This window comes from Myotis davidii, unplaced genomic scaffold (assembly GCF_000327345.1).
Source record: "Myotis davidii unplaced genomic scaffold, ASM32734v1 scaffold193, whole genome shotgun sequence".
Taxonomy (NCBI): Eukaryota; Metazoa; Chordata; class Mammalia; order Chiroptera; family Vespertilionidae; genus Myotis; species Myotis davidii.
In genome coordinates, this window is record NW_006284616.1 from 40,109 (window position 1) to 61,352 (window position 21,244).

Consider the following 21,244-nt stretch of genomic DNA (forward strand, 5'->3'; position numbering starts at 1 on the left):
CCAGCCCCCCGGCGGGGACCCTTACCCCATGGGGATGTGGCCAGCCTGGTGAGGGGCTGAGGGCCATTTCTGGCTGCTCACAGCCCCTTCAGGGTGGGACAGGGTCCTGCTGGGGTGGCTGGCAAGCCTGGGTGAGTGGCTGATGGCCATTTTCAGGCAGTAGGAGTCCTACTGGTGTGCCTGGCAAGCCTGGGTGAGGAGCTGAGGGTCATTTTCAGGCTGGCCACACCCCCTTCAGGGTGGGGGTCCCCACTGGGTTGCCTGGCCAGCCTGGGTGAGGGGCTGATGGCTGTTTGCAGGCTGGCCAAGCCCCCCAGCGGGGACCCTTACCCCATGGGGATGTGGCCAGCCTGGTGAGGGGCTGAGGGCCATTTCTGGCTGCTCACAGCCCCTTCAGGGTGGGACAGGGTCCTGCTGGGGTGGCTGGCAAGCCTGGGTGAGTGGCTGATGGCCATTTTCAGGCTGGCCACGCCCCCCGGTAACCCAAGCTGCCAGCCTCTCCTTTTGGTCTGGAAGCAGGTATCTGGGATTTATTTATCTTCTATAATTGAAACTTTGTAGCCTTGAGTGGAGTCCAGGGTCAGCCAGGGCAGGCAAGAAGCTTGGCTTCTTCCATCGCCAGGGGCAACCCAAGCCTCCTTCTCGCTCCAGCTCTGTGGCTGCCGCCATCTTATTGGGTTAATTTGCATACTCACTCCTGATTGGCTGGTGGGCATGGCTTGTGGGTATAGCAGAGTGGTGGAGTGATGGTTAATTTGCATATTTCTCTTTTATTAGTGTAGATATTTTTTCATCCCTTCACTTTCAGTTTCTGTGTATCTTTTGTTTATGGCTATGATCCTCTCTCTCTTCTTCTTCTTTTTACAGCAGTCCCTTTAACATTTTCATATTGCTCATTTGGTGTTAATGTACTCTTTTAGCTTTTTTTTTCCTCTGGAAAGCTCTTTATTTAACCTTTTATTTTAAATGATAGCCTTACTGAATACAGTATTCTTGGATTTAGGCCCTTGCTTTTCATTACTTTGAGTACTTCATGCCACTCCCTTCTGGTCTGAAGTGTTTCTATTGAGAAGTCAGTTGACATTTTAATGGGAACTCCTTTGTAGGTATGTTTCTTTCTCCTGCTGCCTTTAAGATTCTTTGTCTTTAACATTTGCCATTTTGATTATGATGTGTCTAGGTTTGGGTCTCTTTGGGTTTCTCTTGATTGGGACTCTCTGTGGCTCCTGAACTTGTGTGACGTTTTTCTTCACCAGGTTGGGGAAGCTTTCTATCTTTATTTATTTAAGTAGGTTCTCTGTTCCTTGCTCACCCTCTTCCTCTTCTGGTTTTTCAGTCAAGTGGATATTGTTACTTTTCATGTTGTCCCAGAGCTCCTTTAAGCTATCTTCCTGCTTTTAAATTCTTTTTCCAATTTGCTGCTAAAATTGGGTATTTATTTCTATGTTGTCTTCTAAATCGCTGATTCTATCATTTGCTTCATCCAATCTACTTTTAATGCCTTCCAGTGTGTTCTTGTTGTTAGATATATCATTCTTCATTTATGTCTGGATTTTTTTCATGATCTCTATGTCCTCTTTCATACTCTTGTAATTTGCAATAAGTTCCTTAAGCACCTTTATAACCATTGCTTTGAAGTCTATGTCTGATAGGTTGCTTACCTCCATTTCATTTATTTCTTTTTCTGGAGTTTCCTTCTTTTCCTTCATTTGGGGGATGTTTTTTGGTATCCCCATTTTAGCTGTCTCTCTGTATTTTCTCCTATGTGTTTGATAGAATTGTTATGCCCTGCCCTCCAATCTTTGTGGGATAGCCTTATGAAGAAAGTGTCTTAAGGAGTCTAGTGGTGCAGTTTCTTTGTTCACCTGAGCTGAATGTTCTAGGAATGCCCCTTCTGTGCATTATTTGGGCTCTCCTGTTGTAACTGGGACTGTTTCTATCAGGTCATAACAAGACACAACTGGACCAAACAAAAAATATCATGAAAATCAAGCTATTCAATGCAACAACAGGAAATACTGAGAAGGAAAAAAAAGAGAAAGCAAAGCAAAGAAAAAAAATAGAAAGAATAATAAAAGACACACAATCAAGTATTTAGAGGGACATATAAACAAGAATAAGATGGGAAAATGGCTATATGGGAACAGGAGGATGCTAAAAGAACTGGTATAGGAGAAAAAAGAAAAGGAAACAGAAAATAAGTGAAATAATAATAATGAATTTAAAATATAATGATAATGAATATAGGATATAGATAGAAAATGTAAGATTGAAATAATGAGAAAAAAAGAAAATCAAAATAAAATAAGGAAAATTAATCACAATAAGAATAGGCAAAAGTAGAATAGAATCAAAGGGATGAGAGAAATTAGAGCTATGCAAAAAGAAAAAAGAGAGAGAGAGAAGAAAGAAAAAAAGGGGCAAAACAACCAACAAATAAACAACAAAAAACAAAACCAGTAATATCCATTCACACACACCCAGATCAAAAAACAAAACCTCACACACACACCCACTGAAAAACCTTCGGGTCTGCTATTTGTGGAGCTCCTTGGATTTTGCTCTGATGTTGAATGTGGTCTCTTAGTGTGTCTATCCTGGGCCCCCTGGAAGCTTCTCTGGTGCAGGTCAATATGAGTTACTGTTCCTTTCTGACCCAGGGCAACTTGAAGCCCTTAGTAGTCCAGTGGCTGGGGACTCCATAGGCCAGAGGCTGGGTCTGCCTTGTGTCTCACACCTTGATTGTCCCTTTTGTAAGCTGTATTCCTTTTCCCCATGATGATGGGCTCTGTAGGGATATCCTGGTCTTGGCCAGGATGGTTTGATCAGACTTCTGTTGGGTGTGGTGCCAGTGGCTTGTGGGGGCCCTTCCTCTCCTAATGCCTCAGCTCTGGCTTGCTGGTACCTCCTCTCTGTTACCTGCAGGGGCACAGATTTTTTGCTCTGGGGTGTTACCCCTTGTCTCAGGTCACTGCAGGTCAGGTCAGAAGCAGCTGTTTTGCCAGTGGGAAAGAGGGGATTTCCCTTGTGTTCCACGTGGGCAGCGCTGATCTCCTTCCTGGACCTACTTTCCAGTGCCCTTTTTGCTCACCTGCACGAGTTCCTTCAAGTATTAGAGGGCCCTCCAGGTTTAATGTTAAGTGTGTCCTTCAGACCCCTCCAATGTAGGCTGGCCCTGAGCTCCACTGTGTGGTCCTGCCCACTGGTCAGAAGAGCTTCCCAGGCTACAGAATGGCAGAGGGCTAGTGCTACTCTATCCAGGGACTTCAGCCCCAGGATCCCACTACTGCACCCACTCTGCAGTCTCCACAGACAGTGCCTTTGAGGCTTCCTCTCTCAGTCCCAGGCCCTCCCTTCTCACCTACATACCTGCAGCCTCCTCAGTCTCCTCTGGTCCTCAGTTTAATAGTTCCAGGTCAGGCGAGGCTACATCTACCTCCTGTCCTTCTTGGAGGCAGGACTCTAGGGCAGTGGTGGCAGTGGTTGAGTACATGTCAGGGGCAAGAGCCCTGCAGGGTCAGTAGTGGTCGCCTGGTGGTGGCACAGTGTCCAGGCTAGGTTCTACTGGGCGCATGGGTTCAGGCTGGGTGTGTTCCAGGCGTTCAGAGGCCTAACAGGTGTCTGTTACAGGCATTCGCGTCTGGGTTGTGAACTCTGTGGCCACACGGGGACCAGGACGGGGTCTGTCCAGATGGTGGTGAGGCTTGGCACATAGCCACTGCTGCTCCTCGCAGCCTCCTCCCGAAGAGGAGTGTAAACCTTTCAAGGTGGCACACTCTCCAAGCTGGAGCTGTGACCAGGGAGTGGCTGTAGCAGTAGCAGAGGCTCTGTGCCCATAGTGAGGGGTTCCGTGGCTGTCAGCTGCAGATGCATAGGGTCCTGCTGCTGTTCCCTTAGGTTCATGGCCAGGTGTTGTCTGTGGCAGGTGGGCTTGGGCTCTCTCTGCTGCTGCTGCTGCTGTGTACTTAGGTGCATGGACCTGGGGTTGTGTCCTTGGGTCACTCTCACATGGGTTCAGGCCCAACTGTGGCTAGTCTGGGTGGTGGCGAGGTTGGGCACCTACCCACTGCTGCTTCCTGCAGCCTCCTCCCAAGGAGGACCTTGCAAACCCTTTCAGATGGCTCGCTTTCCAAGCCAGAGACAGCGGGGAGTGCCTGTGGTGGCAGGAGGGGCTCTTTGGCCAGGGGAGCTCGCACCCTCCCCCTCCCCCCCTAAGACTTCTGCATGAGAGTACTGTCACACACACACACACACACACACACACACGCACACACACACACTCGCCCTCTCACTCCCTCACTTACTCACACTGTCCCTCTCTCCAGTCCTGCCAGCTGCCATGTTCCGAAGTACAATTTGTCCATTTAGTCACTTTTTTAAAAAATATTTTTTTATTGATTTCAGAGAGGAGAAGGGAGAGGGAGAGAGAGAACCATCAATGATGAAAGAGAATTATTGATGGGCTGCCTCATGCACGCCCCCTACTGGATATGGAGCCATCAACCCGGGTATGTGCCCTGACCAGGGATCGAACTGTTTGTTACCTCCTGGTTCATGGGTCCATGCTCAACTGCTAAACCACACCGGCCAGGCAGCATTTATTCTCTTGAATCCAGAAATTAAGCAGTATGTCATCAGATTAGAATTTATAATCTTAATGTTAGACCCCCAGAGCAAGGACAATGGGCCAGGTATAGAAACTCACTAGAGAAGAAAACTCCAGATGCCTAGCAAGGGACAAAATTGGGAAAACAAGAACCTCACCCCCAGGGTAACCTTTTCTCTCCTAGCATATCACTGGTCATTTAGTTTAGACCCTCTGACCTTTTCCTCCCTAAAGATAACATCTAGGCCTCAGGTGTATTTCAGCTCCAGACCCAGAAAAGTAGCAAAACCAGACAAGTGATGCCGGGGCTGCCTCAGGACCAGCTTTTACCTCAACAGGTTCCCTCAGCCTCAGCTATCACATACAAATTCCACTCAGCATACCACCCCCAATCTTAAGGGAAAGTAGAAAATGAACTATTCCCTAAAGAAGAATATAGGCAATCTATGTTAGGAGACTCATCTACATTGGAATCAGGTGTTGCCAATCACCCTGCTCAGGATTAGAGTAGCTCCCTGAATGGGGTTGGGTTTAGTCCCTATGAAGTAACATATGGGTGACTCTTTCAGGCTGCTATAGGAATAGATGCATATGTAGATCATGATGTTAAAAATTAAGAATTATATGCAGCATCTTTACCAGATGTTCTAGTTATTGTCTTTCAGTATCTACAATATAAACTATTCTGACAATGCCACCCTCCCTTATAGTAATGGACATACTAAGTTGCCGGCTGCTTGGTTTCTGATATGTGGGGTAACTGTTTATTCATATAACCCTGCCAACAGCACCAGAAGGCCTTGTTTCTTAGGATGACTGGTAGCAGATAGAGACCTTTGGCCTGATTCCATAAAAATAATTACTAACAAATAGAGGAGGGAAATGTTAGGACCATAGGGCAATAAGATCTTTAATGGTGGACACTTGGAATCAGGCCAGATAAGAAATTGATACGGTCCTAAAGACACCTGATTGCACACCTGCATTCCATCCACATTCCAAGTCCGCCCATTCAGTCCCCAAACCCACTGATGACAGACAATAAGAGCTTCTCACCAGTGACTGCATAAGGATGAAACTCCAGCTTCTGGGGGCAGCCATCATCAACCCAATGTCCCCTTGGTTCAGTGCTTAATGTCCCTTTCTTTAAATTAATTAAATTTTTCTTTATCTACTGTCTGAGATGACTATTTATTCTGCCCATGTACCACCATGATAACCTTTCATTTAAAAACTTCACTTTGGTTACCTCTAGGACAGCGGTTCTCAACCTGTGGGTCACGACCCCTTTGAGGGTTGAATGACCCTTTCACAGGGGTCACCTAAGACCATCGGAAAACACATATATAATTACATATTGTTTTGTGATTAATCACTATGCTTTAATTATGTTCAATTTATAACAATTAAATTGGTGGTCACCACAACATGAGGAACTGTATTAAAGGGTCGCGGCATTAGGAAGGTTGAGAACCACTGCTCTAGGATATAAAATTCCTGATGGAATTGTTTGCTAAAAAGTGGCTTATTATCCTGGTTTGTATCGCTCAGCCTATCATCAATTACCAATGTTGTAGCTGGATCAGTCCTTGTAGTTCTTATGATTGCTAGATGCCCTTCAGTAATAACTCAGAAAACTCTGAAATGATACAGGTTTTATTACTTAACTAGACTTGGAAATTCAACAGAACATTTGGGACCACGAAGCAAGATCGAAAGCTCACAGGATCCTGAGATTCTGCTTTTATTGGGATGGAGGCTGGGGACCTAGGGTTTCACCTGGCCCACCCTTTATTTGTTAATTTAAAACATAGGAGCAGGAATTTAAAGCACAGGAAGAGGGAAAAAAACCACAAAAACAAGTAGCCCAAGTGGTCACTTATTGCAATTAACCAAGATCTCTAAAACAAGAGAAGCAGTGGGGAAGGCAGCCTGGCTCCATGTGGCTTGTAGTGTTTATTGGAAATAGCTGTCTTTTAAGTGGATGCATGGGTAATCAAAGCTTAAGTCAGGCCCATGCATTACAGTAAGCCCTTGATTTTGCTGACCTCAATTTAACAGAATTTCCAGTCCCTATGTCATATGTGAAAATTAACACCCTGTTAATTTAAAAATGCTTTTAACCCAAGATTTGCTTATAATCAAATTAACAGATTATTTGTAATTGTTAATTCACTGTTATTTTGAACAAATTTTAGTGAATAGGCTATATATTGGAAAAAACACTATAATAATTTTTCTAACATAAATATTACATATCTGCAACTACTATAGTCTACATACTTAAATCCAAGAGTTACTGTTTGTAAACAGTGTCAGGTGAATGATTAGCACATGATCACATCACATCATGCCCAAAAATTGGTTCTGTAGTCATGTGGTGTGATTCTCTACAGCTGTTTGAACACCTGCTAGCAGATGTTCCCACATGCACCAAGCCATGCCCAAGCTATGTGCATTTAATTGTGGTGACTTGAATGCATGCTTTTACTAGACCTATTCAGTATAAATTTAAAGTTGCAGTAATACATTTAGAAAATTTTTCTGTGAAATTAAACTTTTTATACATAGTTAATTATAATTACACAAATATATTTACATATGTAAAACAGGTAAACTAATTTGTCAATTTTTTAACATACCCATTAAGAAAATCTAGTTTACTATGTAATGGACTTTCAGCTTTAATAGACACCCCCTCAACTGAATTAGTCCATTATGTCAAGGTTTTACTGTTCAGGAAAAGATAAAAGCAACAATTGTCAGGGCTTATACAACTTATCCACACATGATGGATCTCATAATATTTCTAATGTTGATTTAATTTTGTAAACCATGCTTTGCAAATGCATGGTTGGATCCTGTGAGAGACTGTTACCAACTTTTGAGACTTTGAGCCCTTTCTTCAAACTAACTGCACACTGAATCACACCTGTAAGAGAGACTCTAGAGGGCTCCCCTGCCTGTGGTGGGGGTTGGCCCAAGCCCCGCAGCATGAGATGCTTCCATCAAGCACAGTGGGAAACCACTGCTCCCAAACCTAACTTTGGGAAGAAGACCATAAAGATGGTCCTCAGATAGAGCACCATGCAGATTATGTAATCACACATTGAATTTGGTTCTTGTGAATGGGGCTTGTCAACCAGAGAAGTCTATGGCATCAGTTTAGAGTAACATATCTCTGTCCTAGAAATCAATCACCTGTTACTGTATAAAATGTCTTCGTTTCATTCTCTTGGCTTTTCTGCTGCCCCCCAACTTTAAATCCATGTCTATTTTGGGGGAAAAGAGGGAAAATAAAGATTCAATGAGTTTAATTTAGGTGCTTCTGAGACATTCTAAAGGAGAGGACAGATTGGCAACCATATATTTGGGTATGGAGCTCAGAAGAGAGATGCTAGTGCAAGCCAAAGGTGTGGCCAGAGAGAGAATACCAGGAAAAGGCCTAGGATTGAGTCTGAGAAAGTCAGCTGTCAAGGCTGGGTAGAGGGGGATGAATGTGTAATAAGGGGGAAAGTGTTTCCTGAAGTAGGAGAAAAGCTAGGAGAGCACGGGGTGGTGGACATCAAATGAGGATAGTATTTCAAGGAGAAATAGATACAGTATTGAATGCTGTTGAGAATTCAAAGGAAATGAAGTTTTCAAATGTCCACAAGATTTAGTAGCATGATGGTGGTATGTTATTTCCAGAATTAAGTTTTCTATTCTTTCTGATAGTTACTTTAACACTGAAAACTCCTGAAGAGCAGACACCTTGAATAGATCTCCACATCCTCCTTTATTGCTTTTTTAGTTAAGAAATGCCCAATAAATATTGGCTATTTTGTGAACTTAATGATACACTTGAAACCTTCATTCAAAAAGTATTTGTTTTGGGGTGTGCTGGTGATAGAATTGTTCTATATCCTGATTGTGTTGTGGTTACATGTGTTAAAATTCCTAGAACTGTACACCTCAAAAGAGTCCATTTTATTGCATCAAAATTTAAAACATTTTAAAATAGTAGTGATATAATTATTTTTCTTACATGATGGTGATCTTTTGGGTATTTATGGTGAAGAGATTCTTAAAATCTTATATGTAGTTCCTAAGTGGGCCTTTGTATTTATACAAGACAATAAAATACTGTATATTGAATAAAAATAACTAAAGTTTTAAATAAAGTATTTTAGAGAAATACATAAAAGTGCTGATAGGAAATTCATGAAAATGCATATGTAATTTAAGCTGATACTAAAAGAAAGGAAAAATAAAACCATAACAAAATCTCTATTGTTTCATCTTTTTAACAGACAGGAATGGGTCACTTGCGTGTTACAAAAGATGGGCTTCGCCTGGAAGGGGAATCAGAATTTTTATTTCCTTTGTATGCCAAAGAAATACACTCCAGAGTGGTAAGACAATGATGAATCATTTAAATCATTTGTGTTTTATGAAAAACAAATAATGGTTAAGCACAGAAATTTCTGAGGAGAAATAAAAAGGAGACATATGTACTACTATCTGTAATACTTTAAACAATAAATTAAAAATAAAATAAAATGTATACATGTACACACATTCATGATAAACTCTTTATAAATGGATTTGCTCTAAGGCTGTGGAACTTATTTCTAATACTAGAGGCCCCAAGCACAAATTCATGCACCAGTGGGATCCTTCGGTCTGGCCTGTGGGATCAGGCCAAAACCAGCTCTCTGACATCCCCCGAGGGGTCCTGGATTGCAAGAGGGCACAGGCCAGGCCCAGGGACCCCACTGGTGCAAAATCGGGGCTGGGGAGGGATGCGGGAGGTTGGCCAGCCAGGGAGGGACCATGGGAGGGCTCCAGGGCATGTCCGGCCAGACTCAGTCAGTCCTGATTGGTCAGACCCCAGCAGCAACCTAACCTACCAGTTGGAGCGTCTGCCCCCTGGTGGTCAGTGCACATCATAGTGAGCAGTTGAGCAACCTTAACATTTCATTAGCATATTACACTTTGATTGGTTGAACGAATGACTGAACACTTAGCATATTAGGCTGTTATTATATAGGATTACATTCTAAAAAGACTCCATTTTATGCACTTCAAATCTGAATTTGGTGGTCTCAGTCATTTAAACCATAATAAGGTAAAGTTGGTAATGAAAAACTTTATCAAAAACAATCTAAATTTCTTTCTATTAGTGCAACTAATTTAAATACACTTCTTTCAAGGCATTTAAGATTTATCTGAGAAGAATAGAAAGAAATTAGTGTCATAGTAGTATGTTCTATAGTAATTATACTAATTATACTGATTGTGATCCTGTAGGATTCTTCATTAAGAGATTAAACATCACTATTAAATAAGTGTGTGACTTTAAAAGTAAATCTGCCTCAGTATTATCTTCATTTACTTCTATGAATTTTATAACAAGTAGAGCCAAGCACAAAATATAGTCAAACAATTTTTGTACTACTTTACCTTATGTGATACTATGGACTTTGTAGCAGAGTTAACATTTTGCTAGATTACTGATTAGGTGATATTAGCTAAACAAAATGTTAAAACGTTGTCCAACTATAACGTATAAATTGTAAGTCATTTTTCTCCCATCTTTCTAGATATGAAAAAATATGTCAGTATCTCCTACATGCAGGGTCTGTACCAACTATTCCAGAGCAATTAGAAAGAAAACAAAAAGTCAACAACTGAGAAACACTTGGTCTTGTAAAAGAGATAAAGCACTCCTAAACTACACATCAGAGCAATCACCAAGCTCTACTACCACTGCAAAATGATATGGTGTAAAACTTACACAGAAATAGTGACTGCAAAGGAGAGATCCTAGAGAGCACAGGACACATAAGTAGTTATTAGGCAGTACTAGAAATATCTCAGTTGACAGTAGGAGCAGGCAAATGACCTATAATATGAACCTGATTCTGAGAGCTTATTCAGATAGTACACTTCCATCAATCTTAATGGTATTTCAGTGTAAAAAATTCCTGTTATATAGAAACATGGGAATTAATGCAAGCTTTTATAAAAAGGAAAAACAGATGTGAACAAAAATTTACATATTAAAAAATAGAGAATGAAAAAATTTACATATTAGAATTTAGGCTTCTTTTCCTTCAGAGTTATGTTGGCTGATCCCCTACCATATTTTTAAAAGCTAAAGCTAGTAGAATAACCTGGTGACTAAAAGCAGGTGATTAGATCATAGCAAATTTAATATCCTGGAATTAATAATACTTTTAGTTATATCTTCTTTTTTTTTTCCAGCTGTGACTCCAGACAGGATCCAAAGAGAAGTTTTACCATCTCTTCTCTGGGTTTTATGGAGACTTAGTTTACCCTTCTGTGTTAGCCTCTTAAGGCACTGAAATTTTAGTTATATCTTATTAGACTCTTTCATCTACAGTATACTTTTAAAAAACCAAGGAGTAAAATTATGTAAATTGTTTTAGATAATCACATATTAAAGTGATATGTCAATCATTACACAAAACTACACAAACATTTAGAATATTATGGTCAAAGTATTTTGTATCTAATATGACTTTCAATAATAGGATTAACTGAATAAAATGATGTCTTGTGATTTTCATGTTCATTGATATATTAGTTAAGTTTCCTTTTCAAAGATGAGTCTAGGACGTAATTTTTCATAAACTTACAGAAATTGCCTTATGAATTTGCAAAATTCATTTTTCTGTATTGCTGGGCTGAGAAAACTTTTTTATTATAAATATAATTAAACATGGTACTATAGCCTCTAGCAGTATGAAAAGGGGACCCCTCAAAATTATTACATGAGATCTTGTCAAGACTGAGCTTGGGGATTATAATTTAAACCCATCCACCCTACCTGTTAACCCAAACACATAGCAATCATAGCTGATAAAACAAAAGGTTGTATTTAAAAATATGTAATATGGTCATACATTAAATGAAACAAGCACACAAAGGTAAAACGATTGTCTTTGAAGTTCACAACCTTGAAAGGGGGTTAAGGATAGCTTACAGGCAAAGCCCACAAAAGTAGCATCAACATGACAGAGACCTCAATTAAATCCATTGCATGAGGCAGCAATGAAAGGCAGAAAATATTTGCAACTACTGCCCAACCTTGAATAAAGCTGCATATCTGTTGGGAGGAAATCACAGAGATGCCAAACCAGGACCTGAATATCACTGAGGACATGAGCCCTGAGCCACTATTATAAAACTGAGAGACCCTGGAGTTTGAATAGAAACAATGCTAAAGACTTTTGACAGGCCGTGTAAGTGTAGAACTTAAAATAATCCACATAGGGAGCTTGAGACTAAATCTTCAAACCACATAAGGTAAACTTATCAAATAAAACACTATAAAAAAGAATAATTTTCAACTAAGTAAAAATAATCAATCTGAAAATGATTGTGAAAGCAAAATCAAGAATCTCAAGGAAGTAAATCTGTTTTTGAGTAGCTTTCATTAAAAGAACAAATTATAAAATCAAAACAGGTGATATAGGGCAGAAATGACAGAGAATAGATTTACCTTCTCTCATTAACCAACTAAAAACCTTGAAAAATGTATAAAATAATGATTTTTGCTGTAAAATGTCAATATGTTGAAATCTTAACATCCTATAGATACAATAACCAAAATGAGACACAGAGAAACAAGACTGAATAAAATCAACAGAGTATCAGTGAACTGAGGGACAATGTGAACGGGTCTTGTATATTTGTAATTGGAATCCTTGAAGGATGGTAGAGGGAAGAAAGGACAAATATTGGGGTGGAGTGTGATTCTTTTTCTCCAAGTGTGATGAAAACTTTAAACCATAGATCAAACATGCTTAATGAAACACACACAAAGGAAACGAAGAAAACTACATCAAGACACATCATAAATAAATTGCTTAAAATTAAAGATAAAGATAAATCTTCAAAGCAGCCAGAGGAAAAGTACAATTGTATATTAAAAAGAAAAGAAAAGAAATTAAAGGAAAAGAAAAGAAGAGGAAAGGGAAATAACAGACTTCTAGTCAGGAATAATTCAAACCAGAAGACAGTGAAGCACCTACTTTAAAGTACTAAAACAAAGCCAACCCAACCTAGCAAAACTACCTTTAAAAAACAAAGCCAAAATAAAATCTTTTCAGACTTTCTAAAGTTGAACAATGTTATTTTAGCAGTCTGACACTACAGGAAATATTAAGGGAAGTACTTTATGCAAAATGGAATATGATATTAGATGGAAATATCAATCTTCACAAAGGAATAAAAATATCAGAAATGGTAAATATGTGGGTAAACAAAAATAATACTTTTCATTATTTTTTTAATTAAATTTATTAGAGTGACATTGGTCAACATGAACATATATATTTCAAGTGTGGGTTTCCAATGCACTATGTGCCCACCACCTAAAGTCAAATCTTATCCTGTCACAATATAGTAGGACTCTCTTTTCCCCTCACCACCTTCCCTATGGCAACCGCAACTCTGCTGTTTGTGTTCACAAGTTTCAGTTTTATATCCCACAAATTAGTGAAATCATACGGTTCTTAGCTTTTTCTGACTGACTTATTTCACTTAGTTTTCCATAGTGGCTGTACCAGTCTACATTCTCACCAGCAGTGAATGAGGGTCCCTGTTTTCTACAACCTCTCCAACACTGGTTATTGCTTGTCTTGTTGATAATGGCCACTCTAACAGGTGTGAGGTGGTATCTCATTGTAGTTTTGATTTGCATTTCCCTAATTGCTAGTGAGGATGACCATATCTATTGGCTGTTTGTATGTCTTCTTCGGAGAGGTGTATTTTCAGGTCCAGTATAAAAATATATCAATAAAATGTAATTTTATTGATTTCAGAGAGGAAGAGAGAGATAGAAATATCAATGATGAGAGAGAATAATTGATTGGCTGCCTCTTGCATGCTCCATACTGGGGATCAAGCCTCCAACTGGGGCATGTACCCTGACAGGGAATTGAACCGTAACCATCTGGTTCATAGTTCAATGCTCAACCACTGAGCCATGCCGGCTGGGCTTCTCTGCCCACTTTTTGATTGGGTTGTTTGTTTGTTTGGTGAATTTTATGAGTTCCTATGGAATACTCATAAAATTAATATTTTGGAAATTAAACCTTTGTCAGAGCTACTGTTTGCAAATATCATTTCCTGTCTGGTTGGCTGCCCCTGTTTTGCTGTCAGTTTCTTTTGATGTGCAGAAGCTTTTTAATTTGATATAGTCCCATTCATTTAGTTTTGCCTTTACTTCTTTTGCCTTTGGGGTAAAGTTCATAAAATGTTTTCTATGACTAAGGTCCATAAGTTTGGTACCTATTTTGCTTCTATGTTACTTGTTGTTTTGGATCTTAAATTTTGTACTTTGATTCATTTTAATTAATTTTTGTACAGGGGGACAAACTATAATCCAATTTTATTGGTTTGCATGTGGGTTTCCAATTTTCCGAGAACCACTTATTAGAGACTATTTTTACTTCATTGCGTGTTTCTTGCTCCATTGTTGAAAATTATCTGTCCTTATACATGTGGTTTTATAGCTGAGCTCTCCATTCTGTTCCACTGATATGTGTGTCTGTTTATCTGTCAATACCATGCTGTTTTGATTATTGTAGCTCTGCAGCATAGTTTGAAATCAGGGAGCACGATACCTCCAACTTTGTTATTTTTTCTCAAAATTGCTTTGGCTATTTGGCTATTTTATGGTTCCATACAAATCTGATGATTGCTTGCTCTATTTCTTTAAAAAATGACATTGGCATTTCATGGGGGTTGCATTAAATCTGTATATTGCTTTGGGTATTATTGATATTTTAACTATGTTGATTCTTCCAATCCATGAACATAGGATATTTTTTCCATTTTGCTGTGCCTTTTTCTTTTTTTTCCTTTTAATCTTTATTGTTGAAAGTATTACACAAGTTCTCCTTTTCCTCTGATTAGCCTCTTCTAGCCCTCTCCTGTCCTACCTCCTCCCCCAGGCCCTCACCACCCCATTGTCTGTATCCACAGGTTATGCATATATGCATACAAGTTCATTGATTGATCTCTTCTCACTCTCCCTTCCCTACCTTTCCTCTGAGGTTCAACAGTCTGTTCATGCTTCTATGACTCTGGGTCTATTTTTGATCATCAGTTTATTTGATTCATTAGATTCCACACATGAGTGAGATCATGTGAATATAGGGGTGCATAAATTCTTTCTGATGAGTGTTTCAAATTTCTTAGGATATATTCCTAAAAGTAGGATTACTGGGTCAAACGGTAGTTCCATTTTTAATTTCTTGAGAAAACTCCATACTGTTTTCCAAAGTGACTGCACCAGTCTGCATTCCCACCAGCAGTGTACTAGGGTTCCTTTTTCTCCACAACCTTGCCAACATTTGTTGGTTGATTTACTGATGATAGCCATTCTGACAGGTGTGAGATAAATCTCATTGGCATTTTGATTTGCATCTCTTGGATGATTAGTGACTTTGAGCATTTTTTTATGTCTCTTGGCCTTCTGTATGCCCACTGCGGAGACATGTCTGTTTAGGTCCTTTGCCAATTTTTTAATTGGATTATTCATCTTCCTTTTGTAAAGTTGTATGAGCTCCCTATATATTTTGAAGATTAACCACTTATCAGATATGTCATTGGCAAATATGATCTCCCATGTGGGGGTGGGTGTCTCTTGTTATTTTGATGATGGTTTCCTTTGCTGTGCAGAAGCTTGTAATTTTCATGTAGTCCTATTAGTTTATTTTCCCCTTGATTTCTAGTGTCCTAGGACAGTGGTTGGCAAACTGCGGCTGGGCAAACTGCGGCTTGCGAGCCACATGCGGCTCTTTGGACCCCTGAGTTTGGCTCTTCCACAAAATACTGTCTGAGATTATGGTGCCTATGGTTTCTTCTAGGACTTTTATGGTTTCACATCTTACATTTAAGTTTTTTATCCATTTTGAGTATATTATTGTGTATGGTGTAAGTTGGTGGTCTAGTTTCATTTTTTGCATTTACCTGTCTAATTTTCCCAATACCATTTATTGAAGAGACTGTCTCTGCTCCAATGTATACTCTTACCTCTTTTGCCAAATATTAATTGAGCATAGGGGTTTGGATTGATTTTTGGGTTCTCTGTTCTGTTCCATTGATCCATATGCCTGTCCTTGTGCCAGTACCAGGCTGTTTTGAGTACAATGGCTTTGTAGTATTACTTGGTATCTGGCATTGTGATTCCTCCAACTTTGCTCTTCTTTCTCAAGATTGCTGCAGCTATTTGGGGTCTTTTTTGGTTCCATATAAATTTTTGGAGTGTTTGTCCTAGGTCTGTTGGTATTTTAATAGGGATTGCATTGAATCTATAGATTGCTTTGGGTTCTATGGACATTTTAATGGTGTTGATTCTACCAATCCAAGAACATGGTATATTCCTCCACTTGTTTATATCTTCCTCTATCTCTTTTTTCTTTTTTAATACACTGAGGCCTCATTTATGTTGATAAATGTGTTCAGTATTTTTTTTATTTTTTATTGATTTCAGAGTGGAAGGGAGAGGGAGAGAAAGAGATGGAAACATCAATAATGAGAGAGAATCACTTATCAGTTGCCTCCTGCATGGCCCCTACTGGAGATCGAGCCTGCAACCTGGGCATGTGCCCATGACCAGAACTGAACCTGGGACCCTTCAGTCCGCAGGCTGACACTCTATCCACTGAGCCAAACCAGCTAGAGCTATCTCTTTTTTCAATGTCCTGTAGTTTTCAGAGTATGGGTCTTTTACCTCCTTGGTTACATTTATTCCTAAGTATCTTAATTATTTTGTTGAAATGGTAAATGGGATTTTTTTTGTTTTTGTTTTTGTTTCTCTTTCTGAGAGTTCACTGTTGGTGTATAAAATCTATGGATTTTTGGGTCTTCATTTTATATCCGGCTACATTTCTGAATTCATTTATTAAACCTAGTAGTTTTTCTATGGAGTCTTTAGGCTTTTCTATGCACCATATCATGTCATCTGTGAATAATGACAGTTTTACTTCCTCCTTTCCAATTTGGATTGCTTTTATTTCTTCTTCTTGTCTGATCACTATGGCCAGGACTTCCAGAACTATGTTAAACAAGAGTAGTAAAAAAGGGCATCCCTGTCTTGTTCCTGTTCTTAGGGTGAACGGTTTTAGTTTTTGCCCATTGAGTTTGATGTTAGCTATAGGTTTGTCATATATGGCCTTTATTATGCTGAGATATGTTCCCTCTATTCCCACTTTACTGAAGAATTCTTATCAAAAAAGAGTGTTGGATTTTGTCTAATGCTTTTTCTGCACTGACTGATATGATCATGTGATTTTTGTCTTGCAATCTTGTTATATGCTATATCATATTTATTGATTTGTGAATATTGTACCAGCCTTGCATGTCTGGAATAAATCCCACTTGGTCAACTTTACTGAAGAATTCTTATCAAAAAAGAGTGTTGGATTTTGTCTAATGCTTTTTCTGCACTGACTGATATGATCATGTGATTTTTGTCTTGCAATCTTGTTATATGCTATATCATATTTATTGATTTGTGAATATTGTACCAGCCTTGCATGTCTGGAATAAATCCCACTTGGTCATGATATATGATCTTTTTAATGTATTGCTGGATCTGGTGTGCTAAAATTTTGATGAACATCTATGTTCATCAGAGATATTGGCCTGTAGTTCTCTTTCTTTGTAGTGTCTTTTTCTGGTTTTGGAATTAGGGTGATGGAGGCCTCATAGAAATAGTTTGGAAGTATTCCTTCCTCTTGAATTTTTTGGAATAGTTTGAGGAGTAGAGGTGATAGTTCTTCTTTGAATATTGGGTAAAACTCCTCTGTGAATCCATCTAGACCAGGGCTTTTGTTTGCTGGAAGGTTTTTTTTTTTTTTTTTTTTTTTTTTACTGCTTCAATTTCATCAGGTTTATCAGCCTATTCAGGTTTTCTGATTCTTCCTGATAGAGTTTTAGAAGGTTGTATTTTTCTAGGAATAAGTCCATTTCATCCAGATTGTCCTGTTTGTTGGAATAAAATCGTTCATAGTATTTTATTACAATCCTTTCTATTTCTGTGGGGTCAGTTATTACTTCACCTTTTTTTATTTCTGATTTTGTTTATTTGGGTCCTCTCTTTTTGTTTCCTGGTGAGCCTGGTTAGAGGTCTATCAATCTTGTTTATCCTTTCAAAGAACCAGCTCTTGGTTTTATTGTTCTTCTGTATTGTTGTTTTGTTTGTTTTTTTTTTTTTTGGTCTCTATGTCATTTACTTCCCCTTGATATTTATTTTCTTTCTTCTACTTGTTCTGGGTTTTTCTCTTTCAGATTATTTAAGTTGTAGTGTTAGATAACTTATTATCAGTTTTTCTTTTTTTTTTGTTTTTTGTTTTTTGTGTGTAGGCCTGTAGTGCTATTAACTTCCCTCTCAGGACTGCTTTCACTGTAACCCATAGGTTTTGTATTGTTGTGTGTTCATTTTCAGTTGTTTCCAGGATGTTTTTTATTTCTTCTTTGATCTCTTTGGTAACCTACTCATTGTTTAATAGCATGCTATTGAGCCTCCATGTACTTGATTGTTTTTTTAGGATTTTTACTGTAGCTGATTTCTAATTTGATGCCATTGTGGTATGAGAAGATGCTTGATATTTCAATGTTCTTGAATTTGTAGAGACTTAGCTTGTGTTCTAATATGTAGTCTATCTTTGAAAATGTCTTATATTTATTTGAGAAGAATGTATATTCTGTAGCTTTGGAGTGGAATATTCTGAAAATGTCAATTAGCTCCATATGTTCTAGAGTGTCATTTAAGGTTGCTGTTTCCTTGTTGATTTTTTCAATTTATCCAGTGATATCAGTGGGGTATTAAAGTCCCCTACTATGATTGTATTGTTGTCGATCTCTCCCTTGATATTCTCCAGAAGTTTTTTTATATATTTAGATGCTCCTGTATTGGGTGTATATATGTTTACAGTGTTATAGCCTCCTGTTTTATTGATCTCTGTAATATTATAAAGTAGCCTTCTTTATATCTTGTTATGGCCTTCACTTTGAGCTCTATTTTGTCAAATATAAGTATTGCTATCATAGCTTTTTTTTTTTTCATTTCCATTTTCCTGAAAAAAGTTTTTCCTTCCCTTCACTTTCAGTCTGTGTGATTCCTTTGTTCTGAGGTGGGTCTCTTGTATACAACATACATATGGGTCATGTTTTCTTATCCATTCAGGTACCCTATGAAGCTCCAAGCGATCCAAAGGTCCTCAGCTTGTATCTGTTTCCACAGGCCCTCTGCTTGTCTCTGTTTCCACAAGCCTTGGTGCAAGCAGGCAGAGCCAATCTGCCCTCTTTGTTTGTCTGCCAACTGTCAGTCTTAATCACTCAAGCTTCTCTTTCTGACAGGCCTTTAGGTGGGGTTGGTGCTGTTTTGCTTTCAGAGAATAAGATGGGTATTTTTTCCTGACTCAGAGCTATTCCTCCATGAGTGGCCCAATATATTACTCTAGCCTTGGTTGGTCAGAGATCTTATATGGAGACCAATGGGATTGGCTGGCAACTTGGAGTTTTTTATCAGTTTGGTTCCCAGAATAGTAGGGCATACTGGCCCCTCCTCCAATCCAGTCACTGAGGGCTCCTTGGGACTATTCAGGCCCATAACCTTGGCCTCTGCTTTTTTTTTCTCTGTAAAGCTCAAACTGTAGGAGTGGCAGGCTCTATTACCTGCCTTGAGGCTACTGGGAGGGGCTAGCTCTTCTGGGGAGAAATGGCCACTTAGGTTTGGAAGCTTAAGAATGTCCCAGTGCAGGACTCCTGGCCATGTCTCCCTGCCTTGCTTACCTCCCCAGCCTCTCCTCCGACACCTCAAGTCTGCGCCAAAGCCTCGGGTGAGTTTTGCAATGGAAAAGTCATGTGTTCTGGGTTTAGAGGATAAAAGCAAGGACAAAACTGCTATGAAACTGCACTGTGCTGCTTGGGGCACCTTTCACCTTTCATGGTGCAGCCTTTTGCAGCTGTGGTCTTGGGTCCAGATTCCCTGGCAGTCAGCAGCCCTGTGACCTTTTCCTTTTCACAGTTGGATGTTATGCCTGTCACCAATGGACATAGCTTTGGTGCAATGCAGCTTCCTCCTTATCTTCTCGGCCTGCTGGCTGGTTGCCTGTCTCAAACCCATGTCCCCATTCCTACCAGTCTCCAGGCATCCTCTGCCCTTTATTGTTGTAAATTGTCTCTTCACCTGTGTCTAATTTGTTAATTCTGGGTGGATGTTCTCTGATTTAGTTGTATTTCCAGTCTGGCTTCAGGATGAGATGCACAACACGTCTACCTACTGTTGACCAAAAAGCCTTACTGAAAACATAAACTGTCAATTAATATATATAAGATGTTTTATATGCTGTATTCTTACAATAAAGTAAGCTAGAAAAAATTATAAGGAAAAAAAAGACACGTTTACAGTGTTTATTGAAAAAAATCCACATATAACTGACCCTCACAATTCATACCCATGTTGTTTAAGGATCAACTGTGTTAATAATAGACAAAGTAGATTTCAGAGCAAGAGATAAATATCTCAGAGATACTGAGGGTCATTTCAAATGACATAGGAATAAATTCATCAACATTTATGTAGCTAAATATTTATATATCTAATATTTGAGCTTCAAAATACCTGAAGCAAAAGCTGATAGAACTGCAAGAAAAAATTATTGAAATTTATAGTCATAGATTTCAACATGCCTCTGCCAATAACTGATATAATAAACCCACAGAAAATCAATAAAGATATAGGAGATTTGAACAAACTATCTACCTATTTGATATAACTAATATTTACATAGCACTCCTACCAGCAGCTGAATACAAGTTATTTTCAAATGCACAAAGAATATTTATTAATGTTATTTTTTGGATTATAAAACAAATCTAAATAAATATATAAGTATTGAAATCATATAATATATGTTATCTGACCATAATTAATTTTAATAAGACAATAGTAACACAAAAATATCTGAATATTTCCCAAATATTTGGAAATTAAATAAAACATTTATACATAACACATGGGTCAGAAAAGAAATCAAGTAGAAATTAAAGAGTATTTTTAACTAATTAAAAATTAAAAAATAATATATTAAATTTGGGAGTATGTAGTTAAAGCTGCGTTTAGAGGAAAACTTATAGTACTAAGTGCCTATATTAAAAAAAAAAGAACATTAATGACTTCTGCATATGCCTTGAGAAGCTAGAAAAAAAGAACAAATTAAACCAAACATAAGAGAATAAATAAAAGGATAAAAAGCAGAACTTTAAAAAAAGAAAACAAAAGCAATAGAGAAACCAATGAAACTAAAAACCAAAAGGTCATTCAAAATTAATCAACCTCTAACTAGATTAATCATTAAAAAGAGAGTACAGAAATGGCTAATGTCAAAAATTGTAGAGGGGACACCACCAATGATCCTCTAGACCAGTGATGGCGAAACTTTTGAGCTCAGCGTGTCAGCATTTTGAAAAACCCTAACTTAACTCTGGTGCCGTGTCACATATAGAAATTTTTTGATATTTGCAACCATAGTAAAACAAAGATTTATATTTTTGATATTTATTTTATATATTTGAATGCCATTTAGCAAAGAAATATCAACCAAAAAAATG

At 38.6% G+C, this 21,244-nt stretch overlaps 1 protein-coding gene across 1 annotated transcript in view; it reads left to right on the plus strand.

Annotated features, from left to right (window-relative positions):
• SGCG (sarcoglycan gamma) overlaps nucleotides 1-21,244 on the plus strand; it is a 131,030-nt gene that overhangs the window by 38,155 nt on the left and 71,631 nt on the right. The window contains exon 2 of the mRNA XM_006754879.2: nucleotides 8,899-9,000. Within this exon, the coding sequence (XP_006754942.1) occupies nucleotides 8,899-9,000 (102 nt within the window). The remainder of the gene's footprint in view (nucleotides 1-8,898; nucleotides 9,001-21,244) is intronic.